The sequence below is a fragment of the Ambystoma mexicanum genome, chromosome 6p, assembly GCF_040938575.1.
Source record: "Ambystoma mexicanum isolate Mex_15411 chromosome 6p, UKY_AmexF1_1, whole genome shotgun sequence".
Taxonomy (NCBI): Eukaryota; Metazoa; Chordata; class Amphibia; order Caudata; family Ambystomatidae; genus Ambystoma; species Ambystoma mexicanum.
In genome coordinates this window covers 1,539,500,538-1,539,519,894 of record NC_090935.1, presented here as the reverse complement: position 1 = coordinate 1,539,519,894, position 19,357 = coordinate 1,539,500,538, and the positions used below count along the sequence as shown (strand labels likewise).

Genomic DNA, 19,357 nt, shown 5'->3' with positions numbered 1-19,357 from the left:
AGATTCTTGGTGTGACAAGACTACCCGGTGGTGTTGGCATTCGGGGTGTGTGTGGTGTTCCCGCTTCACCCCTCGGAGTCGTTGGATGTTCTTCCCACAGTTCCGGGGGTACTTTTCGGAAGTGTGATATGTTTCTTGTTACTGTCTCTCCCCCTCGGGTAGCGGTGACCATGCTGTGATTGGTGGTACTAACTGTCCACGGTTGAAGCTCGAAGTTGAGCGACATCTTCTTAGGCGGTGCTCGGTTTCTGACGATGACGGTGTCCCCTGGGGTCAGTTCCCTCTGGCAAGCTCGTCTGGCAACGCTTTCCTGTTCATTTCGCCTCAGCCTCGTGGCATTCATTGCTGGGATGTCCGGTTCTGGGGGTGTCCACTGGGGGTGTATAGGAGGTTCCGCTTGTATGGGGACTCCGAGCATGAGAGCGGCTGGGCTGATTCCCGTGGCGGAGTGCGGGGTTTGCCTGTGCGTTCTCAGAAACCGATATACTGCTTTCAACCACTGGCGTCCTTGCTCCTTGGCGATCCTGATGACTTTATTGAGTGACCCCATGAATCGTTCAGCATCTCCATTTGCCTGGGGCCATCTTGGGGTAATTCGCTGGTGTTTGACGTTTACTTCTTTGAAGTAATCGCGTAGTTCTTGACTGGTGAATGATGGTCCGTTGTCGCTCTTCACCTTTCTCGGAATTCCATGTGTGGCGAATATCTTCTCTAGCGTGAGGATAGTGGTTTCGGCGTTAGTGGATGCCACGTGTTCCACTTCGGGATATCTGCTAAACTCGTCGATCACCACGAGTAGGTATCCTTCGCCGGTGATTGTGCAGTGGTCCATGCTGACTGCATCCCAGCGTCAGCTGGGACACTGCTAATCAGTTCAGGGTTTTCTGGTCTCCTGGATGCTTGACAGGCCGCGCAGGACTCCACTAGCTCTGCATGTTCGGCATCCACATCCTGGACTTAAGGTATGCGGTGGTCTTGACGATGCCTTGGTGTCCACTGTGAGCTAGTCGGAGGGCTCTCTCCTCAAGGGACTCGGGTAATATGATTTGGTGTCCTTTTAACAGTAGCCCTTCCGGGGCCACCGAGAGTTTGTGCCTGATCCCGAACAGAGCTCTGAGTTTGACCTGTGCCGGTGTTGTGCGTTGGGCCATCGACGTGAGGTAGCTCTTCCAATTCCCTGATTGGACAGCGGCAGTTGTGTGCTGTAGGATGGTGTCCACCTCTGTCTCACACGCCACTTCGTGCAGAGTTAGGGCTCGCGGCCTCGCGCAGGCGACTACCTGACAGACGTGCTCCTCAGTCTCTTTCGCATGGCGTTGTTCATTGTCTGTAGCGGGCCTCGGGTGTCGGGACAGGTAGTCTGCCGGGTTGTCTGATCCGGGGCGATATTCAACTTCGATATTGTAGGGCTGTAGCTGCAGCATACATTTTTCTATGCGTGCAGGCGGATGAGGGGCAGAGCCTCGGAAGATTGGTATCAGAGGTTTGTTATCTGAAAAGACTTTTGCCTGCTTGCCTAGCAGGTACACTTTGAAATGACGGCACCCCCACAAGATGGCTAGGGCTTCCTTCTCTATGTGTGCATAGTTCTGTTCGCGATGGGGAACACCTTCCCTTCATTGTCAGTTTGTGTTAACACTGCTCCCAGGCCAACTGGGCTGGCATCAACGAGAAGTTCAGTCTGTCTTTCTACGTTGAAGAAAGCCATGGTGGTGGAGGTGGATAGAGTGTCTTTAATTTGTTGGAACGCTTGTTGATGAGTCGCGGTCCATTCCCACTTCTGGTCTTTCTTTGTTAAATCTCTGAGTGGACTTGCAATGCTGGCGAGGTCAGGAATGAACCGTGTGCAGTAGGTCGCCATCCCCATGAAGCTCCTCACCCCTGAGGCTGATTGTGGTGCCTTGGTGTCTTTTATGTCTTGTACTTTATACGGGTCAGGGGACACACCTTCTGCGCTGAAAATGTAGCCAAAGAAACATAGTTCATCTTTGTCGAATTTGCACTTTTCTGCGTTGAGGGTTAGGCCTGCTTCTTCTAGCCTCTTCAGGACTGCCGCTAGTCGCCTGTAGTGTTCTTTCTTGTTCGGTGGGTATACAAGGATATCATCACTGATGTTGGTGGTGCCTTCTAATCCTGTGATGACCTTGCAGATTTCGTGCTGGAACACCTCTGCAGCAGATGATATCCCAAAATTGAGTCTTTTGTACCTCATCAGGCCGAGGTGAGACGAAAAAGTAGTGATGTACCTTGATTCTCTGGATAATCTTAGCTGGTGATAGCCTGATCTGAGGTCAAGTTTACTAAAGACTGTCGCCCCGGTGAGGTCTACGATGAGCTCATCTATTGTGGGGGTTACGTGGCGTTCTCTTCTGATGGCTACGTTAGGGAGCCTCATATCTATGCATATTCTTACCGCGTCTGGCTGTTTGGGTTTCTGGGCTACTACCATGGGCGAGACCCACGGGGTCAGTCCAGATGTTCGTTCTATGATTCCTGCTTCCTCGAGCTTGGCTAGTTCTTTCTCCACAGCGCCTCTCAGGTGAAATGGAATCCGTCGATGTCGCACTGCCTTCGGTTCAATGGTGGGGTCTATGTGGAGCTTGATGGTTCTCCCCTTTAGGCATCCAATGCCCTGGAATAGTTTTCTGTGCTGTTGTAGTAGGTTGCTGAGTTCGTCGTGTTTGAGGTCGAAAGAGAAGTGTATTAGTTTCAGCTTCTCTGCTCTTTTGCAGCTCAGTAGCGTCTTGCATCCGGCATCCACTACGTAGATGCGTGCACAGCAGTTGGTGTTCTTGTGGGCAAAGTCTGACTTGAAGGATCCTTGCACGGGCAGGGGTCTCTTACTTCCGTAGGCATACAGTCTGACTTTCTTCTTGTGGAGATTGGGTTTTGGTTGAAGTCTGTTGAATGCTACTACTGGCATAACGTTCACAGTTGCGCCAGTGTCGATGACTACTTTTAGTGGTTCCCCGTTGGAGAGGACTGTGCACGATGGTCTCTTCCTCCGTCGAGACCGATGTGGGTCAACAGCTGATATTAGGTGTACACGATGTACTTGTCTACTTCCTTTCTTCCGTCTTCCCTTGTCTCTCCTTTCGGGGGATGCGCTACTGTCGCTGTCGTCACTGTTGCTCGTGTCTGGGGACCTTTGGGAGTCATCAACGGCTCTGGCTTTCCCTTTTCGTGCATGTTGGTAAGAAGATTCTCTAGGTGCAAACTTCTTCCGGCGCTCTTGTGTTGGTCGTGGGGCCGTGTCTTTATCGCTCTGGTTCGGCGGGTTTAGGCAGACCGCGGCGTAGTGGTTGAGGCGATTGCATTTTCTGCACGTGGATCCCCATGCGGGCAGGATTCGCCTCTGTGCCATGGACCTCCGCACCATTTGCAGTTCCTGTCTCGCCCCTGTGATTGGTGGGGTTTCTGGCCTTGTTTCGTGCGATTTCTCTGGTGTCTGGAGATGGTTGCGACATCTTCTTTGGGCCCGGGGCTAACCATTGGCAGTCTTTGGATCACTGCTTCCATGACCGCTACCTGGTCATCTGTTTGTTCGCGGATTCGTGCCATCTCGAGGATACGGGACAGGCGTATGTTTCTCTCAGATAGTATGGCCCTTCTTAGTTTTTCAGAGGATATCCCGTTGATGATCTGGAGACGGATCGCAAATTCTTCGTCCGGGAATTCACAGCCTACCGCCATTTCACAAAGGCGAGCGTGAAATTTGTCTACTGTTTCTTTCTCCCGTTGCCTTGGCATGCAGAAATGGAAACGCTCGTAATCTGGGTTGAGGTCGGGTTTGAACATGTTAGTGAGCGTGGCTTTGGCTGCGTCATAGGGTAGCTGCTCCGATGTTGAGTAGGAGGAAGGTGTGCTTCTTTTTCGCCACGATAATGTCTCTGGCGTCGAGATGCATTTCGAATTGTTGAAGCCAGATTTCCCATCTGATAGCAGCTCCTGTGGTGAATGGGTCGAATGGTCGAATATTAAGCACACATGAATCGACATAAGCAATACATAGCTTTTTATGCAACTACCTGATGAATGACGTGCATACCTGGCCCCTGGATTGTAATATCTGTTATATGGCGTGAGTACCTGGACATGATATTACAAATTGTATTAAGACCTGGGTATTTTAGATATTACGAGGCATCAGCAGCATTTTCAGGTATTTCTCAGGTATTTCCGGCACTAATTGGATACCACATGTCTTTGGGATGTCTTGTTTTGCTTTTGCCGTCCAGTTCTTCATGATCTCAACATGAAAAAATCACCCCCAAAGTCAAAGTCCGACTCAAAGAAGATGCATTTGAGGTCAGGGCACGTCCTTTGTGTGGGTGGGGCCTTGTGATATGAATTCCTTCACTGTTTCAGGAACCCATCTATCAAATGTCTAAGTATGTTTGTATGTATGCATGTTTGTAGGTTATTGATACTGCCCAGCCCGAGTTACAAAGCACTGGAGTGCTGCACAAATACTCATATTCTATGTCTCTGTTGTGGAGTTGCCAGTTATGTGTGGGAAGCATGCTCCGGTGTCATCATCATCACAGCCTTGTCATCATCAGGTCCCTGCCATCGTCAGCCGTATGATGCATCACATTTTGCAGGTTTTGGTGCTAGCAGCAGGGTCGTGTCCATGACCACTGCTGGCAAGCAGGAGAGGGCTCAACCATTGACATGTTTCCCTAGCTGGTCCTGCTGAGACGGAAAACGAGTGCAAGCTCTGGAAGGTAAGACGTGCAGGTCTGCGAGCTACCGATCAAAGCTTCTCCACCAGAGGGTCTTGGCTGAGTGTTATAGGTCTTCACTAGGATTTATCAACTCATCTTTAGATCTTCTTCTGTAGAAAGACAAATACCTATATACCCCTAGTCGATCCTATATAGTCATGGTTCCCAAACCCCAAGCACCTGGTTGAGTTTGTTCTAACATTTTAGCAGCTACCAATCAGTGGAAGTTGAGTCAATCAATCCTTGCAGGCTTTTTCTCAGAGACCAGGCTCAAGATGTGGCCACCCCAAACATAATGAAAATAAATAGCCCTGGTTCACTCGGCTTCTGGAAGCCCCAGGAAGGTGGTTCACGGCCATATACGTCCACTTCTATATCTCTCTAGACCTTGCCTTCTCTGTTGAGTGTGATCTTTCTCTCTCTCATTATCCAAAATAAAATGCAGTTACAGTGACATCGGCCAGCAGCTTAGGACTTTTGGAAATATGGCCAAGATAATTACCTGAGCACATACACACATACACATGTAAACCCTGGAACTCAGAGACTCCCTTCAATCACATAGATCCACAGTAAGTGGGTGGGAGTCAGCAGAGTTGTGTTCACCAGAAAATGCCAGCGTGACCAGCTCCACCCAGACACGGTACTGCCCCACCATTGCTAACACAGGCCCCCATATTTGACATAATGAGCTGGGAAGTTATCACCAAGGAGTGGAGAGAATAACAAAACGACCCAGGTGAGGAGAGGAGGTGGCTTTGAAGCCAGCCATGAGAGGGATATTTCGTTTTAAAAGGGCGTGGGCCTTGGTGTATTCTGGGTGGCCCAAATTGTCTAAAAAAAGCATAAAAGCATGTTCGGTTTAGGCAAACTGGGGAGGATGGTGCTCAGAGTTTGTGGGATGCTGGGCCCTTTTGTTTCTGTGGAGGGTGAGAGAGGATATGATATGATATGGCATTTATAACGCACCTATACACAAGTGCTTCAAGGCGTGACGAGGCAAGGGAGGGCAAACAGAGGGAAGACAGACATCGATTCTACTAGGCCAGGTGACATTGAGATCACGCAAGTGCATGCAAGGGGCGGGGAGGGGAGTGCAGGGGAATAGGGGAGGGGGGCAGTATAGTGGCTTTATTTAAAAAATAAAGACAATAAATAAAAGTGTGGCCAGCTGGTGGCAAGTGCAGGGGTAAATGCTAGAAGGGGCTGTAGGGATACAGAAACAGTCCCAGAGTGCAAGGGTTGACAGGGGGGCAGAGCAGGTGTGCAACTAGCGCAGGGAGGGGACCTGGGCCCGAGGTCAGAGGGTAGCCAGGTAACCAGTGTAATTTCTGATTCAGAAGGGAGATCAGCAGGGGAGAGGAGGAGAGAAAGCAGAAGCAAAGAGGAAGGTCTTGAGGTGCTTCCAGAACCGGAGATGGTCCTCCTCAAGTTTCAGAGAGGCAGGGAGGCTGTTCCAGAGGGAGGCCCCAGCTGAAAAAAGAGATCAACCACCAACTCGCTGCTTGCAGAAGTGACTAACCCTGAGGGAGTTGAAGGCGGATGAGCGAAGAGCTCGAGAAGGAAGATACTTAGGAAGAGAGAGTTGAAGATATTGAGATCCCAGGCCCCAGAAGGCCTTATGGACAATGCAGAGAGTTTTGAACTTAATCCTCACCGCCACTGCAAGCCAGTGCAGAGATTTCAGTCCTGGAGAAATACGATCCCTGGGCTTGAGGCCAAGGACAAGTCTCGCAGTCCTGTTTTGGATGAGTTGCAGAGGGCGGAGAGTAGAGGCATAGTCCAGCCTAGCGAGAACCAGAGCTCTGGAGACATTGAGCTTCTGGGAGAAGGAGAGGAAAGGAAGAATACCTCTAAGGAGGTGCACCTGGTAGTGCGACTTCTTAGAGACGTCAGAGATGTGCGGAGAGAAGGAAAGTGTGGAGTCGAAGATGATCCCAAGGTTTTTAGCTTCACAGGTGGGAGCAGGAAGAGGCCCAAGAGAGGCTGGCCATAGAGTGACAGGAAAGGAGGGAGCCGGTGTGCCGATGAGGAGTATCTCAGTCTTACTGGCAAAATACTGTAACTCACAGGCCCTAGTCCAGCATCAATTAAAGCATTGCATTAGGCAAAAGAGGGTTGGGAGTTTGTTTTGCAGGGTTTACCACAGACCCTTCTTGTAGCTGTGGTCCCCCCTTTTTCCTTTTCTATATTTTGCCATTTGAGGAAAGCAGGCTTGCTATTTTCTTCCCTCAATCTTTGCTAACAGAGCAACTGTTTCTTGACACCATTCAAATCCCTTCACTAGCGAACAGTTGTACAATGCATCAAGTTAAAAAAATATTGTATTATGTAAGGCCCATTTACTTATGAAAGTTAGCCCCCAGTATATACCCTCTAGAAACCATAGAATGAACAAATGTAATTTAGTCTCCCAAGCCAAGTTTAGGCAACAGGCAACGAGGGAAGAAGAAGCGGGTAGAGGACTCAGTATCTGAACAAACTTTATTCCCAAGTAAGGGCTCTGTTCAGCAATCCTGTCTTGAGTAAAGCCTTGGAAACTATCCCATTCATAGACATAGTGACTGCATCAAAGAAGAGTAGTGGAACCCTTCACCACCACAAGAGGATTTCAGTCCACTGACCTTCAATTACATGGAGTTCTGAACACAAATCTTAGTTTGAAGAAATGCTTGTTATAGTTGCATGCCAACGAATTCCACCTGAGATTTAATCTTTTTGACTTTTTAAACATAGTGAAAGAAAACATGTATGGAATAAAATAAAATAAAATAGAGAAATACATTAATTAATAACAAACATATAAGGACTCCAAGTACTGTGGTCATTAAAGAAATAATGTATATTCAAAAATACATTTGTAAGTTATAAGTATTAACATGGTTTTGTTTTAGTTTTGAAACCGTACCTGTCTTAGCCACACGTTAGTTGTCATCAATTGTTTTTTCTCATCCTTAAAAAAAGAAATGCAAAATAAAAAAATATTTTAGTTGCATCTTTAAACTTACATCTCCCAACTTGATCTATATTAAAATATTTCAGTACATATTTTTGATTGTGAAACAAGTGTGGTAATGTAGGTCTTGTCAAACATATCTGTCATTCAACATTAAGAATTAAGGCAGGTCATTATAGCTGCATCCCAAATCTTTGTTATGAAGGCCAAACGCTACCTGACATATAATGTAGACATGGATCAACTAAAAGATAAATGATTACACCATGAAGGTCATGTGATCTAGAGCAGTAGTGGTCTTTGGGCAGAATTCACAGAAGCGTTTTAGAATGGCAAAACCCTATTGGAAAACTCTGTGAATTAGGCCCTTTATCTGTGACAGCATCCAATAGTGCGTACCATCAATCACTGTATTGATAGGGACTCAATCTGAGGAAAGGAACACACGCAGCATAAAAGATAAAGGATGAAATAAAATGGATGCCAAGGACACCGTCCTGGTCCAAGGCTCTCAGGCTTACCTTCACTTCTTTGACAGACGCTTCCCACGCCTCATCAATTTCCTTTCTTCTCCTCCTATGCCCTCTCCCCCCTACAAGACGGCATCACCTCCCCCTGCTACCTCCTCCTCGGCTACTTTGCCCTCTCCTTCCCTCTCTGGCCCCCCCTCGTCTCCTTCCACACCTCCACAGGGCGTACCTCTGCTTTGCACCCCTCCACGGAAGTCCTTCAAGGATGGCAATCTTCTCCATATTGCCACTCTTGCTCTGCTATCAACCACATGGAAAATGATACTGATCATGCCTTCAGGAGGAAGTAGATCTCAATGTCTCCGGTCTCACCGAGACATGGTTCATGGCAAGCTCTGTCACAAGCTTTGACACGCTCCTCCCCGACGGCTACAAGATCCTCTCAGCACCCAGGCCCAACCACTCTGGAGGTGGTGTAGCCTTGATCTTCCCCGAGTGGATTCCTGCCTCTGTCATTCCTACGCAGACCTACTCCTCTTTTGAATGCCTCATTTGCAGGCTCTCTCTCTCCCCTAACCATTCCCTTACTGTGGCTACTATATATCGGCCACCTGGTCTGATCTCCTCCTTCCTCTCTGAGTGGGCAGACCTCTCCTCTTCACTCCTGGTCTCAACCACTCAACTCCTTCTTCTTGGAGACTTCGACATCCACCTGGAAGCCTCCTGTCCTCCCACTGGACTCTTTCGCAACTTCTGTGACTCTCTCTCACTCTCTGTTCTCCCCTCTGGCCTGAGTCACTCTGCAGGGCACACTCTGGATGTTCTACTCTCCTCTGACCTTCCCCTTTCTGCCCATCTCACCACTCCTCTCTCCTGGAGTGATCACTTTCTCCTCTCCTCCCATCTCACCCTCTCCACCCCTCAGGCCAAGCCACCTCCATCACTGCCACCCACCTTCTTGGTCATCCGACCCATGAAGCGCATCAGTTGAGGCATTCGCCACCACTTTCTCCCCCCCATTCCTCCTTTGGCTGACTCTCACCCTAACACAGCCCTTTCCCTGCTCCACTCTGCTATATCTGATACTCTTGATACTCTTGCCCCTGTCATGAGAATCTGCCTGAAGCCCAAAGCTAAGTGCAACTCCTGGCACAACTCAGACCTCGTCACCCTTAAACAAAAGAGCAGGGTGGCCGAGAGGAAATGGCGTGCTTCATGTACATCCTCTGACAAACTGGCCTGCCGCCTGCTCCAAAGGCAACACTGCCTCTCTGTCCTCTCCAAGAAGAGAGCTCACATCCAAGCCTGCGTCACTGTGGCAATCGACGACTCGGCTGAACTCTTTAAAATCTGCAAGGAACTGGCCAAATCCTGCAACAGTCTCTACCTCTCCTGTCCCTTCCCAAGCACTCTGCACGTCACTGGCTTCTCACTTCATCTCTAAAACACAGGACATCCTGTCCTCACCCTCCTCCTCTCTCCTCCCGCCCTCTATTCCCTGCTCCTCCTCTGCAGGCCCTTCTGAAGCCTCCTCTCCTCCCCCCTTCTCTGCCTTTCCCCTGTTCTCAGCAGATGAGGTTTCTATGAAAGTCTCATCAAAACAGATTCACCCCTGTTCCTCCGAAACCATCAAGGACCACATTGACCCCCTGGCTCCTGCCCTGGCCAAGTTCTTCATCCACTCCTTCGCCACTGGAGTCTTCCCATCCCCCCTAAAGCACTCCCTTGTGCAACCTCTTCTTAAGAAAACCTCTGCCGACCCTTCCTTTCCGGCTAACTATTGCCCAATGTCCATCACTCCCTTCCTAGGCAGACTTCTCGAAAAACTGGCCATCTCCCAGCTCAATCTCTACACTGAATCTGTTGGTTGTCTCCATGACCATCAATCTGGTTTCAGAATTGCCAGAAGCACGGAAACTGCTCTCCTGAACATCTGTGAAGACCTGCTCTCCAACCTTGATTCTAACACCCCCTGTGTCCTCATCTTGCTTGATCTCTCCTCTGTCTTTGACACTGTCAACCATGCCACCCTGCTCAAATGTCTCTGTGATAACCTGGGGATCAATGATCAGGCCCTGGCGTGGCAGACTTCTTTCCTCTCTGGCAGACCCTCCCAGGTCCAACCTGGGTCCTTCCTATCCGCTACCTTTTTCTCTACCTGTGGTGTCCCCCAGGGGTCTAGCCTCTCTCTAACCTCTCTCCCTGGCTTTTCAACTTATACCTGCCACGTTTTGCACACCGCATTGCTGCCCTCTGCCCCAACTTACAATGCTATGCAGATGACACTCAGCTCATTTTCAGGCTACCTTCGGTCACCTCCTCTCCGTCTCTCATCTCTGACTGTCTGTCTGCTATCCATGAGTGGTGTGCCACCAATGACCTCTGCCTTAATGCCAGTAACACTGAGATTCTCCTCATCAGCACCACCGCTCCCTCCTTTCCTGTCGCCCTCTGGCTGGCCACTCTTGGCCCCCCTCCTGCTCCTACCTGCGAGGCTAAAAACCTTTGGGTCATCTTCGACTCCACACTCTCCTTCTCTCCTCACATTGTAAGAGGATTCAAATCAGCACTACAGCTAAGTTAACGCCTAGTCTAGAATACTGAATGAAAACCCTTATTGATATATCTTTATGTCCAGTTCATGCGTTCTGGATGACTACCCCTATATAACACCCCTCTCTTGGAATCCCCCTGACCCCACTGAGCCAAGAAGTAGTTCTGTTTTGCAAGTTAAAAGGTTTATTTGATAATTTAAACAAGAGATGTATATATCACACCTTATAATAAATTAATAATTGAATAGCACACTTTATCTGATATGATAAAGATCAACAACGGAGAATCTGGCACTAGCACACTTCTTATAATCACTAATGAGTTGACATGAAATGGATAAGGTAGCACACTGGTAAATAGGAACAAAAGTATAATGTGGTAGAGGATGCTTTATGTAAGCTCAGGTGGATGCAATATTCAATGAATGCAGTACAGAAAATACTCAATAGGATTTCAACCAAACAATGTAATCACTTTCCTCTGGCAATCCCCTCCCCCCCTTGATGCAAGGCAAGGAAATGGAAGGAAAACACACAGTTCTCAGAAATGCAATCAATGTAAATCAGTTCACCCCAGCAAGCTTAGACAACAGAAGTTTAAAACACAGGCAAATGCTTTGATATGTGCTAGCAATGGATGAGAAATATGCTGGAAATGCTTTTAATTCCCTTTCAGAGGTTCAGGGTGAGTGGTATCTAGTTAATATTAGTCCAGGCTCACACTAGCAATGATGCAGGGATAGTTAGCAGGTTAAACGAATTTCTGGCAAATGGAAGGCAAGCAGCAGCAGCTTTTTACACGTGAAGAAATGTGCAAATCGCGGCAAAATTCGCGGATGCGCCGAGCGCTATTACAGAGAAACCACAAGGACTATCTCTATCGTTTTGGGGTCCTAGGAAAGCCTAGGATCTCAGCTTCAAAATGAAAGTTACTGCAAGTCTCTAGCACAAACGGTTGCGGAGATATGAGCGATTTTGTGAAGGTCGTTTTTCAGATTTGAAATTTTAAAGTTCAAAAAGACAAGTGCAGCTTGCAACTAGGAAATGACAAGTGACAGCTTTACAAATGACAGGTGACAGTTAGGAGGCAGTTCTACTTAGATTAAATAGATTGAATTATATTATTTTAACTAGGAGATTGGTTCTGCACAGTTTCTAGGTACTCACACTATATTCTTGAGTGAAATGGGCCTCGCCATGGATCTGGTCAGGTTTTAAACTCGCCTCTGGTCTCTGCACTTCACAGTGATCTGGGTCAGCTCTCTCTGGTTCTGCTAACAGGTCAGCTCTACTCTGCTTCTGGTCTGGCCTGATGGATTTGAAGTCTCTATGTTGCTCTCTGAAGGTTGATGGAGGTAAGTATGGATTTTTCCGGCAGAGCGTCCCGCTGCAGATGGAATTGAAGGTCCCTATCTGTCCTGTCTGTCTGCTTTTATGTGTTTAGAATGTGGGTGTGTTCTAGCATCACTGACCCTACCTCTCTCTCAGCTTCTAATTGGTCAAACTTCCATTTCTTATTTGATTGGGGAATGAACTGTGAGTCAGAGGGATGTCATTTTATGGCTTGCAGATAGGACACTCCTCTGTCAGATTGCACATATTCTATATTTGATAATAAAAGACATATTTCACAGTTACACAGTTGCTTGAAATTACATATACATGGTGTGGCTGAATTTAGCCATGTCTCTGTCCAAATCTGCTGTTTCTAAGAGCTTGCATTCAGAAATGGCACATAATTGACTTTTTAACTGATTTTTCACTTTCTGACATTGACCCAACTTTACATACATGTGTGCAGGGAGTAGGGACATTAACTGATGAAGTTTCAGATTTTTAACATGCATACATTTAGAGTAATATCCACTTTTCCGCTAAAACCCCCCTGAACACGCCACCGGGTCGAAAAACCTCTTAAAATGTGGGCAGAAAAATCACAAGAATTATGGTGTCATTTATAAAATTTTCACATGTCCGTACTATGAGTTATTCATCTTTTTCTAAACAATATTCTGGCTACAAAGGGGTGTGGTTTCCTCTCAGCACAAGGTAGAAATACTGGTTTTTCCAGTTCTGCCAAGCCAGCTTGCTCTCACAGGCAGTGCCCCTCCCCTTTCCTCAGGAGGAAGCCACTTTTTACGACCATTTACGACTCCTGCCAATAAAACCTTTGCCTGAGCCAGGACAGGGCTTTGTTCACTTTCCTGCAGAGCACAGGTAATTCAATTATCAGATAGATGGCATATCCTTAGTGTGAGCAGCAAAAGGGCAGCTAGGCCTGGGAACACAGCTGTGACTCAAGTTTCACTCCTGATGGGGGTAGTTGCCAGGCAAATTGGAATCTCTTTAAGCTGTCATTTCTGTTCCCCAGTTTCTGCATTCAAATAAAACTAAACATTTTCACATATGCAGCTAGAAGGCTGATTCTAAGTTTAAAACTATGACATTTAAACAGTTACAAAGGCATGTGACACCAAACATAGGTCACTCATTTAATCTAAACATTTTCGATTTTAGTGTCTTTAAATCCAGTGCAACTTAAACTGCTGACTCCATAGCAGTTTTGTTATAAACCTTCAAGTCACTTCAGAATATCACTTTACATTGTATCCACCTCTCAGTAAGTCTTTCTTTGGCCTGCTTTGGGTTCATTCATTTTTACACAAAAAGTAAAATCTGATGTGGTTTTAAAATGCTGGCTTTTGGATAGTGGTGAGTACTGGTACTGCACCCATTTTTGGGATTTAAGAAAATGAATTCCCAACAATTCTAGGTTGCATTTGGCAATCAGCATTGCCATTCCCAATGGTTTCAGACTACTGTGTGGGTAGTTCAATGGTGGTTTTAGGCAGTTTCCTTCTGTGCCCATAACATCGGCAAAAATGAATGGCAGCCTATTCTTCATGCATTTCCCTGTGCATTTTCTGGGAAGCTCTGGCCATCATGATGTTTTCCATGTCAGTACTGCACAGTTTTGAGGTACGGCTCGGATGCATGGGTGAATACATCCCACAAGCCCCCCTCTTGCGATGGCCATTCTATTTCACGAATGGGACTCGCAAGACCTGGGATGTTTCCTCATCTTCTTCCAATAGATGGCACAGTTCAGCATCTTTTCCTCCATCCAGTACTGATCGATCGGTTCTCCTCGCCGGTCCTGATGGGAATATTGGGCGGTCCACTGGGCCCATTGGATCTTCGTTCCCGGTCTCCGTATCATCCTCCTTGGCCCGTCTTCAGGTTTTCTTTCTCCTAGGACGACAAAGGAAGAGCGGCAATACCTACTCATAGACTTTTTCCACCACTGTTGAGATAGTGGGGCAGCATATGCATTTCATCACAACAAAACATTACATTCTTATTTTGAAAAAAAAAACAGTATAACTAAGAGACAGTTTCATGCAAATCACAGTATTTTTAGAGACTAGATGTGGTATGTTTTATGATTGGAACTGAATTAGTCTGAGACAGTACCCGCTATGATTCCAGAGGATTCCTCCAGTTGTTGCAGAGTGTGCCTGGGATGGCAACATTTCAACTGGTTTATGTGGACCCACTTGTCTTCTCCCTCTGCCAAAGGACCTTTGGGGATGTGGATTTTGTAGGCCACAGGGGAGATCTTATCGACGATCTCAAAGGGTCCTTTCCATGTAGGCAAAAATTTGCGCTGCTTGGCCTGGTTCCTTTGGAAGTTGTATAGATAGACCCGGTCCCCCACCTGATATTCCTTCCTGGAAGTTTTCAGGTCATAATGGGTCTTCATGCTATCAGCTGATCTTTCTAGATTCCGCTGAGCGTAAGCAAAAGCATGTTGGAGGTGTTTCCTTAAATTCTCCACATACTCATGAGTAGTGGAGGCATTTATCAGTGTCTGCTCTTGGGTCCTATAGAGCAAATGCTGAGGAAGCACCATCTTGCGCCCAGTCATCAACTCAAATGGTGGCATTTTGGTTGCAGATGAAGGGGTAGATCTGATAGCCATTAGGACCAGAGGTAATCGGATATCCCAACTTGGCCCAGAATCTGCCACAAACTTCTTTAATATGCTCACAATTGTCCGGTTATATCTCTCTACTGCCCCAGAAGAAGCTGGTCTATAAGCAATATGCAGCTTTCTCTTGACCCCCAGTATCTCCCACATCTTTGTCATTACTTCACTGGTGAAGTGGCTACCTCTGTCTGACTCAATCCTTTGAGGTAGACCAAAACGGGAAAAGATGTGGTTAATCATCATGGCAGCTGCAGTTTCTGCCTTGCAATTTGGGGCTGGGAGACATTCCACCCACTTGGTAAACAAGCATGTCACAGTCAACATGTACTTATTCCCCCTAGCCGAGCGAATCACAGGGCCTACAAAGTCGATTTGTAAATCTGACCATGGCAGTGTCATCCCCCTCTTTTGGAGAGGCGCACGGTGCGTGAGGGATGATGGCTGAAATTGTACACACACAAGACACCCCTTCAAGTATTGGTCAAGGTCCTGCCCCATGTGTGGCCAGTATGCAACCTCTCTTAAGATTTCCAATGTTGTGTGAAACCCCCTATGACCGGCGGTGGCCGCATCATGGGCGTGACTTAACATCAGGCTTCGGAATGAGGTAGGAACCACCCACTGATCGTGGCCAGCTTTGGATTTCCTTACCAGCAAACCGTCTTGAATCCGGAACATTTTTGGACATTTCATCAACACTCTTAGGTCCTCTTTCCCAATGTAATCGGTATCCGTCAGGGGAAAGTTCTCAGGGTCCTCAAGGTGCTGGTAAAATTTACCAATAATTGGATCCCCCTTCTGAGCAGTAATCAAATCATCATCAGGGGTCTCCTTACTCCATTGTGCAATTGAAAGGTCGTTGTGAGCATTCGTCTGGGACCTAGTGATAGCAGTGACCTGGATTTCCCCCAACAGGGACTCAATCTCAATTAGATCCCCTTGGATGGCCCCGGTTTTGGCCAGCTGATCAGCTAAGTAATTTCCAGTTTTGTCTGGTCCCTCTACTTTGGAATGACCCTTGATCTTTTTCCAATAGATGGTCATCTCATTCGATGTGACCAGATCATCAATGTTTTGGATCAACTTCCCATGTTTCAAGGGTTTGTTGTTAGCACATAATATGCCTCTGGTTTTCCAATTAACCAGGTGCTCCACGAACCCGTTCCGTACATAATCCGAATCTGTGATTATGACCAGTTCGTGGAGTTGATGCTGGACAGCAGTGAGGATGGCCTGATGCACAGCCATCAATTCTGCCACCTGACTACTTCGGGGACCAATTTTGTATCCAGCGGAGGGTTCTGGGGACTCATTCACCCATGCATTCCCTACGCCGGCCACCAGTTCTTTCTCCCCGTCGTTGTCAACATGGTAAGAGCATCCATCCACATACACAGTGGGCATTCCCTCACACTTGTCTTCTTCAAAGACTTAGTGGGGGGAATTAAGGTATGCCTCCATGTTAACCTTTATTTTTAGACTTTCGTCCTCGAGACAGTTTTCTCTGGCACAATCATGCAAGTCAGCCAGAGCTTGCGCGAGTGGACTCTTCTTGTTTTGGCCATATCTGACCTCCACAGGAAAGCCTTGCATTGACAGAATCCAGGAAGTAATTCGGGAATTACTCACATTTCCGGCCCGGATTCTGTCACTTTGGAGATATTGCAGTGGCTGGTGTGGAGTCTCCACTATGATGTGTTCCCCCTGGATAAACGGGCGGTAATTCTTCAATGCCCACACCGTTGCCAGGAGTGCCTTCTCACAATCGTTGAATTTTTCCTCCACAGAGGATAAAGTTTTGCTCGCATAGGAGATTACTTTATTGACCTTGTCATGCTTTTGATATAATACTGCCGTCAAGCACGTATTAGAGAACCCTGTCTCCAGGAAGAACTCCTTGTTTCTGACAGGGTAAGCTAGGCAAGGCGCTTGTGAGAGGCTTCTTTTGAGTTGTTTTACTGCCTCGGATTGTTCTGGACCCCATTCCCACTTGACCCCCCCCTTCAGGAGATGAATCAGGGGTCTGGTGATCTCTGCGTAGCCCTCAATGAACTTTCTGCTGTAATTAGTCAGTCCAAGGAGGCTCCTTAGTTCTCGCAGAGTTGTGGGGTCTTTCAGTTTCTGAAGTGCTTCCACTTTCTTTTCCTGGGGACAGAGGCCCTGAGGAGTAATCTCATGCCCCAAGAAATTAACACGGGTTCTACACCACTGTGCTTTCTGAAAGGAAAGTTTTGCTCCGGCGGCCCTCAACTGTGTCAGAACATAACGGATCTCCGCTATGTGTTCCTCCACAGATGAACTTTTGATGAGGACATCATCTACATAAGCCAGGTTACCCCTTGCACCCAGGTCGGGCATGGCCTTATGTAGGAAAATATTGAACTCATTACCGGAGTTGAGGTACCCGAAGGGAGTCCGGGTCCAGGTGTACTGCTGGCCCCCAAAGGTAAAAGCCAGTTTGTATTGGTCCTCCCTGCTGACAGGCACAGTCCAGTATCCATTGGTCAGGTCTATTGCAGTGAATACCTGTGACCCTGGATCTGGGCCAGCCCTTGGTCAATGTAGGGCAGAGGCCATCGGGAAGTATGGACCCGTTTGTTGAGCTCCCTGAGGTCGGCGCAGAGTCTCCACTGGCCGTTCGGCTTCAATATTCCCAGCACCAGATTATTGAAGGTGCTGTGGACTGGACGGATTATTCCCCGGGACTCAAGGTTCTTAATTATTTCAGTAAGGGACTCCATTGATGCGAGAGGCAAGCGATATTGCTTCACAAACACTGGAGTCATGCCAGGGTCCGTGGGGATTGTTGTTGTGTGGATGTCAGTGCGACCACAGTCATATGAGTCTACCGCAAAGAGATCTTGGAAATCCAAGAAAACTTGTTTCAACTTTTGCTTTTGTTCCAGAGTCACACAGGCGTCAGCTAGGTTGACTCTCTCTTCCACCATCTGCCTGAAGCCTGGAAAGACTTCTGGTTTGGCTATCTCCGCGGCCTCCTCCAGCTGGGTGGAGAAGTCCCTGGTCAGAGTGCTGATTTGGACCGGAGGCTTCAGGTGGGAAAGGCAGCCCTCATGTACCTGGAAGATCACCTCATCCCTCCTGAAGTCACACGTCACATCTTCCTTACCATAGGGGCAGGAAGTGTACACCAGGAAGTTCCCCCCATGCCGGGTAAAATCCTGTCTGGTGTTGTATTGTCCTCACTGTCACTGTCAAAACAGTCCTTGGGGATTGGTCCTAACAGTTCATTTACAAGATCAATGGAGAAATGTTGGTCATCAACCGCCATTCCAATAATGGTGCCTGCGGCTAGAGTAATACTCTTTAAGTCGCTGTTATCCACCTCTATTGGAATGGTGTCATGTTCTATGTTGACTAATGGAGTTGGGTTTACCCCCAACCCTTGCTGTTGGAGAGAAGCATTTAGAAGTATGTAAGCATCAGGGTTTTTCAACTCTTGTCCCCTTTTAACTTTCACTTCCAGGGAGAATTGTCGGGTCCTTTCTGGGATGGTGACTTCCTCTTTAACCTGAATTTCAACTGCATAAGGTAGCAATTGAGCTGACCTAAATGCTTTTTCTGGATCATCAAAGCCCATGGGATTATCCGCTAATCGGGACCAAGCTTTGAAGTTTATTAGGTCCAACTAATGGCAAAGCGATTGAGAATGTCACTGCCTAAGTAAAAGGCGGCAGGGACGTCTCGCACGACCCAACAATTGTGGACTATGCTCTTGTTGCCAATGGAGATTTTGAGCATACACCTGCTTGGCAGGAGATGTTTGGAATTAGGCGCTTCCCGGTCCATTTCCCATTTGTCTATCAGTTTGAATGTGGGAATGGCTGGATCTTTTGGGAGTTGGCGGAACATGGCTTCGCTGATGAAGCTCTTACCGTTGTTCACACACACTCGAGCGAGAACAGAGTCCTTCCCATCATTTAACTGAACAGGGATGAACAACTGCTCTCCAATTTGCTGAATATCAGCCAGGCTTTGAGCTGATTTCACATCTTCCTGGACTATAGGAGTGAGAGTTTCTGATTGTGGATTAGTATAGAATCTCAGAGTGTTTCCTTCCAGCGTGGAGTACCACTTTAGACTGGAAGGAAGGTTGATTTTCAGAAATAGAGAGGACCCCCCATCACCAGTCTGTTGTCCTACTGCTATTACTGTCACGTCTGGAATTTGGCTATTCTGGAAGTGAAATTCTACTTGGTCAGATTTTTGTTCAACCATGTGGCAGGTGCCGTTTAAACTAACATGGTTGACACTCTGTTTTAATTTTATTGGTCGGCTAGTCTGGGTCCAGAGGACCTCGTTTACACAATCTATTAGGGGTGACAACCTTCTCAGGAGGTCATTCCCTAGTAAACAAGGGGTTCCCTCTGGGGTCACAACTATGACCGGGTGTTTCAACTTGTGTCGCCCGATCTTAATGTCCAAGTCTGCAGTCCCCTCAACGGGAATTTCCTTCCCGTCAAAGTTCTGCAGTTGTCCAGGAAGAGAGGTGAGAGGAATTTGGTAATCCTCTCCCCTTCCTGCATTCAGTTCATCAAAGGCCCTTCTGGACAGAAGGGTAGCTTGAGATCCAGTGTCCACCAGTGCCGAGATTGTACCCTGCCCCTGTACTTGTACCGGGTCATAATATCTTCCCTCCT

General features: G+C 47.5%; 1 protein-coding gene across 2 annotated transcripts in view; it reads right to left on the bottom strand.

Annotated features, from left to right (window-relative positions):
• The window catches only part of CHRNB3 (cholinergic receptor nicotinic beta 3 subunit), a 781,646-nt gene that overhangs the window by 410,485 nt on the left and 351,804 nt on the right, over positions 1-19,357 (bottom strand). For both annotated transcript variants that reach the window (XM_069626420.1, XM_069626421.1), the window contains exon 3: positions 7,636-7,680. In XM_069626420.1, coding sequence (XP_069482521.1) covers positions 7,636-7,680 — 45 coding nt within the window. The remainder of the gene's footprint in view (positions 1-7,635; positions 7,681-19,357) is intronic.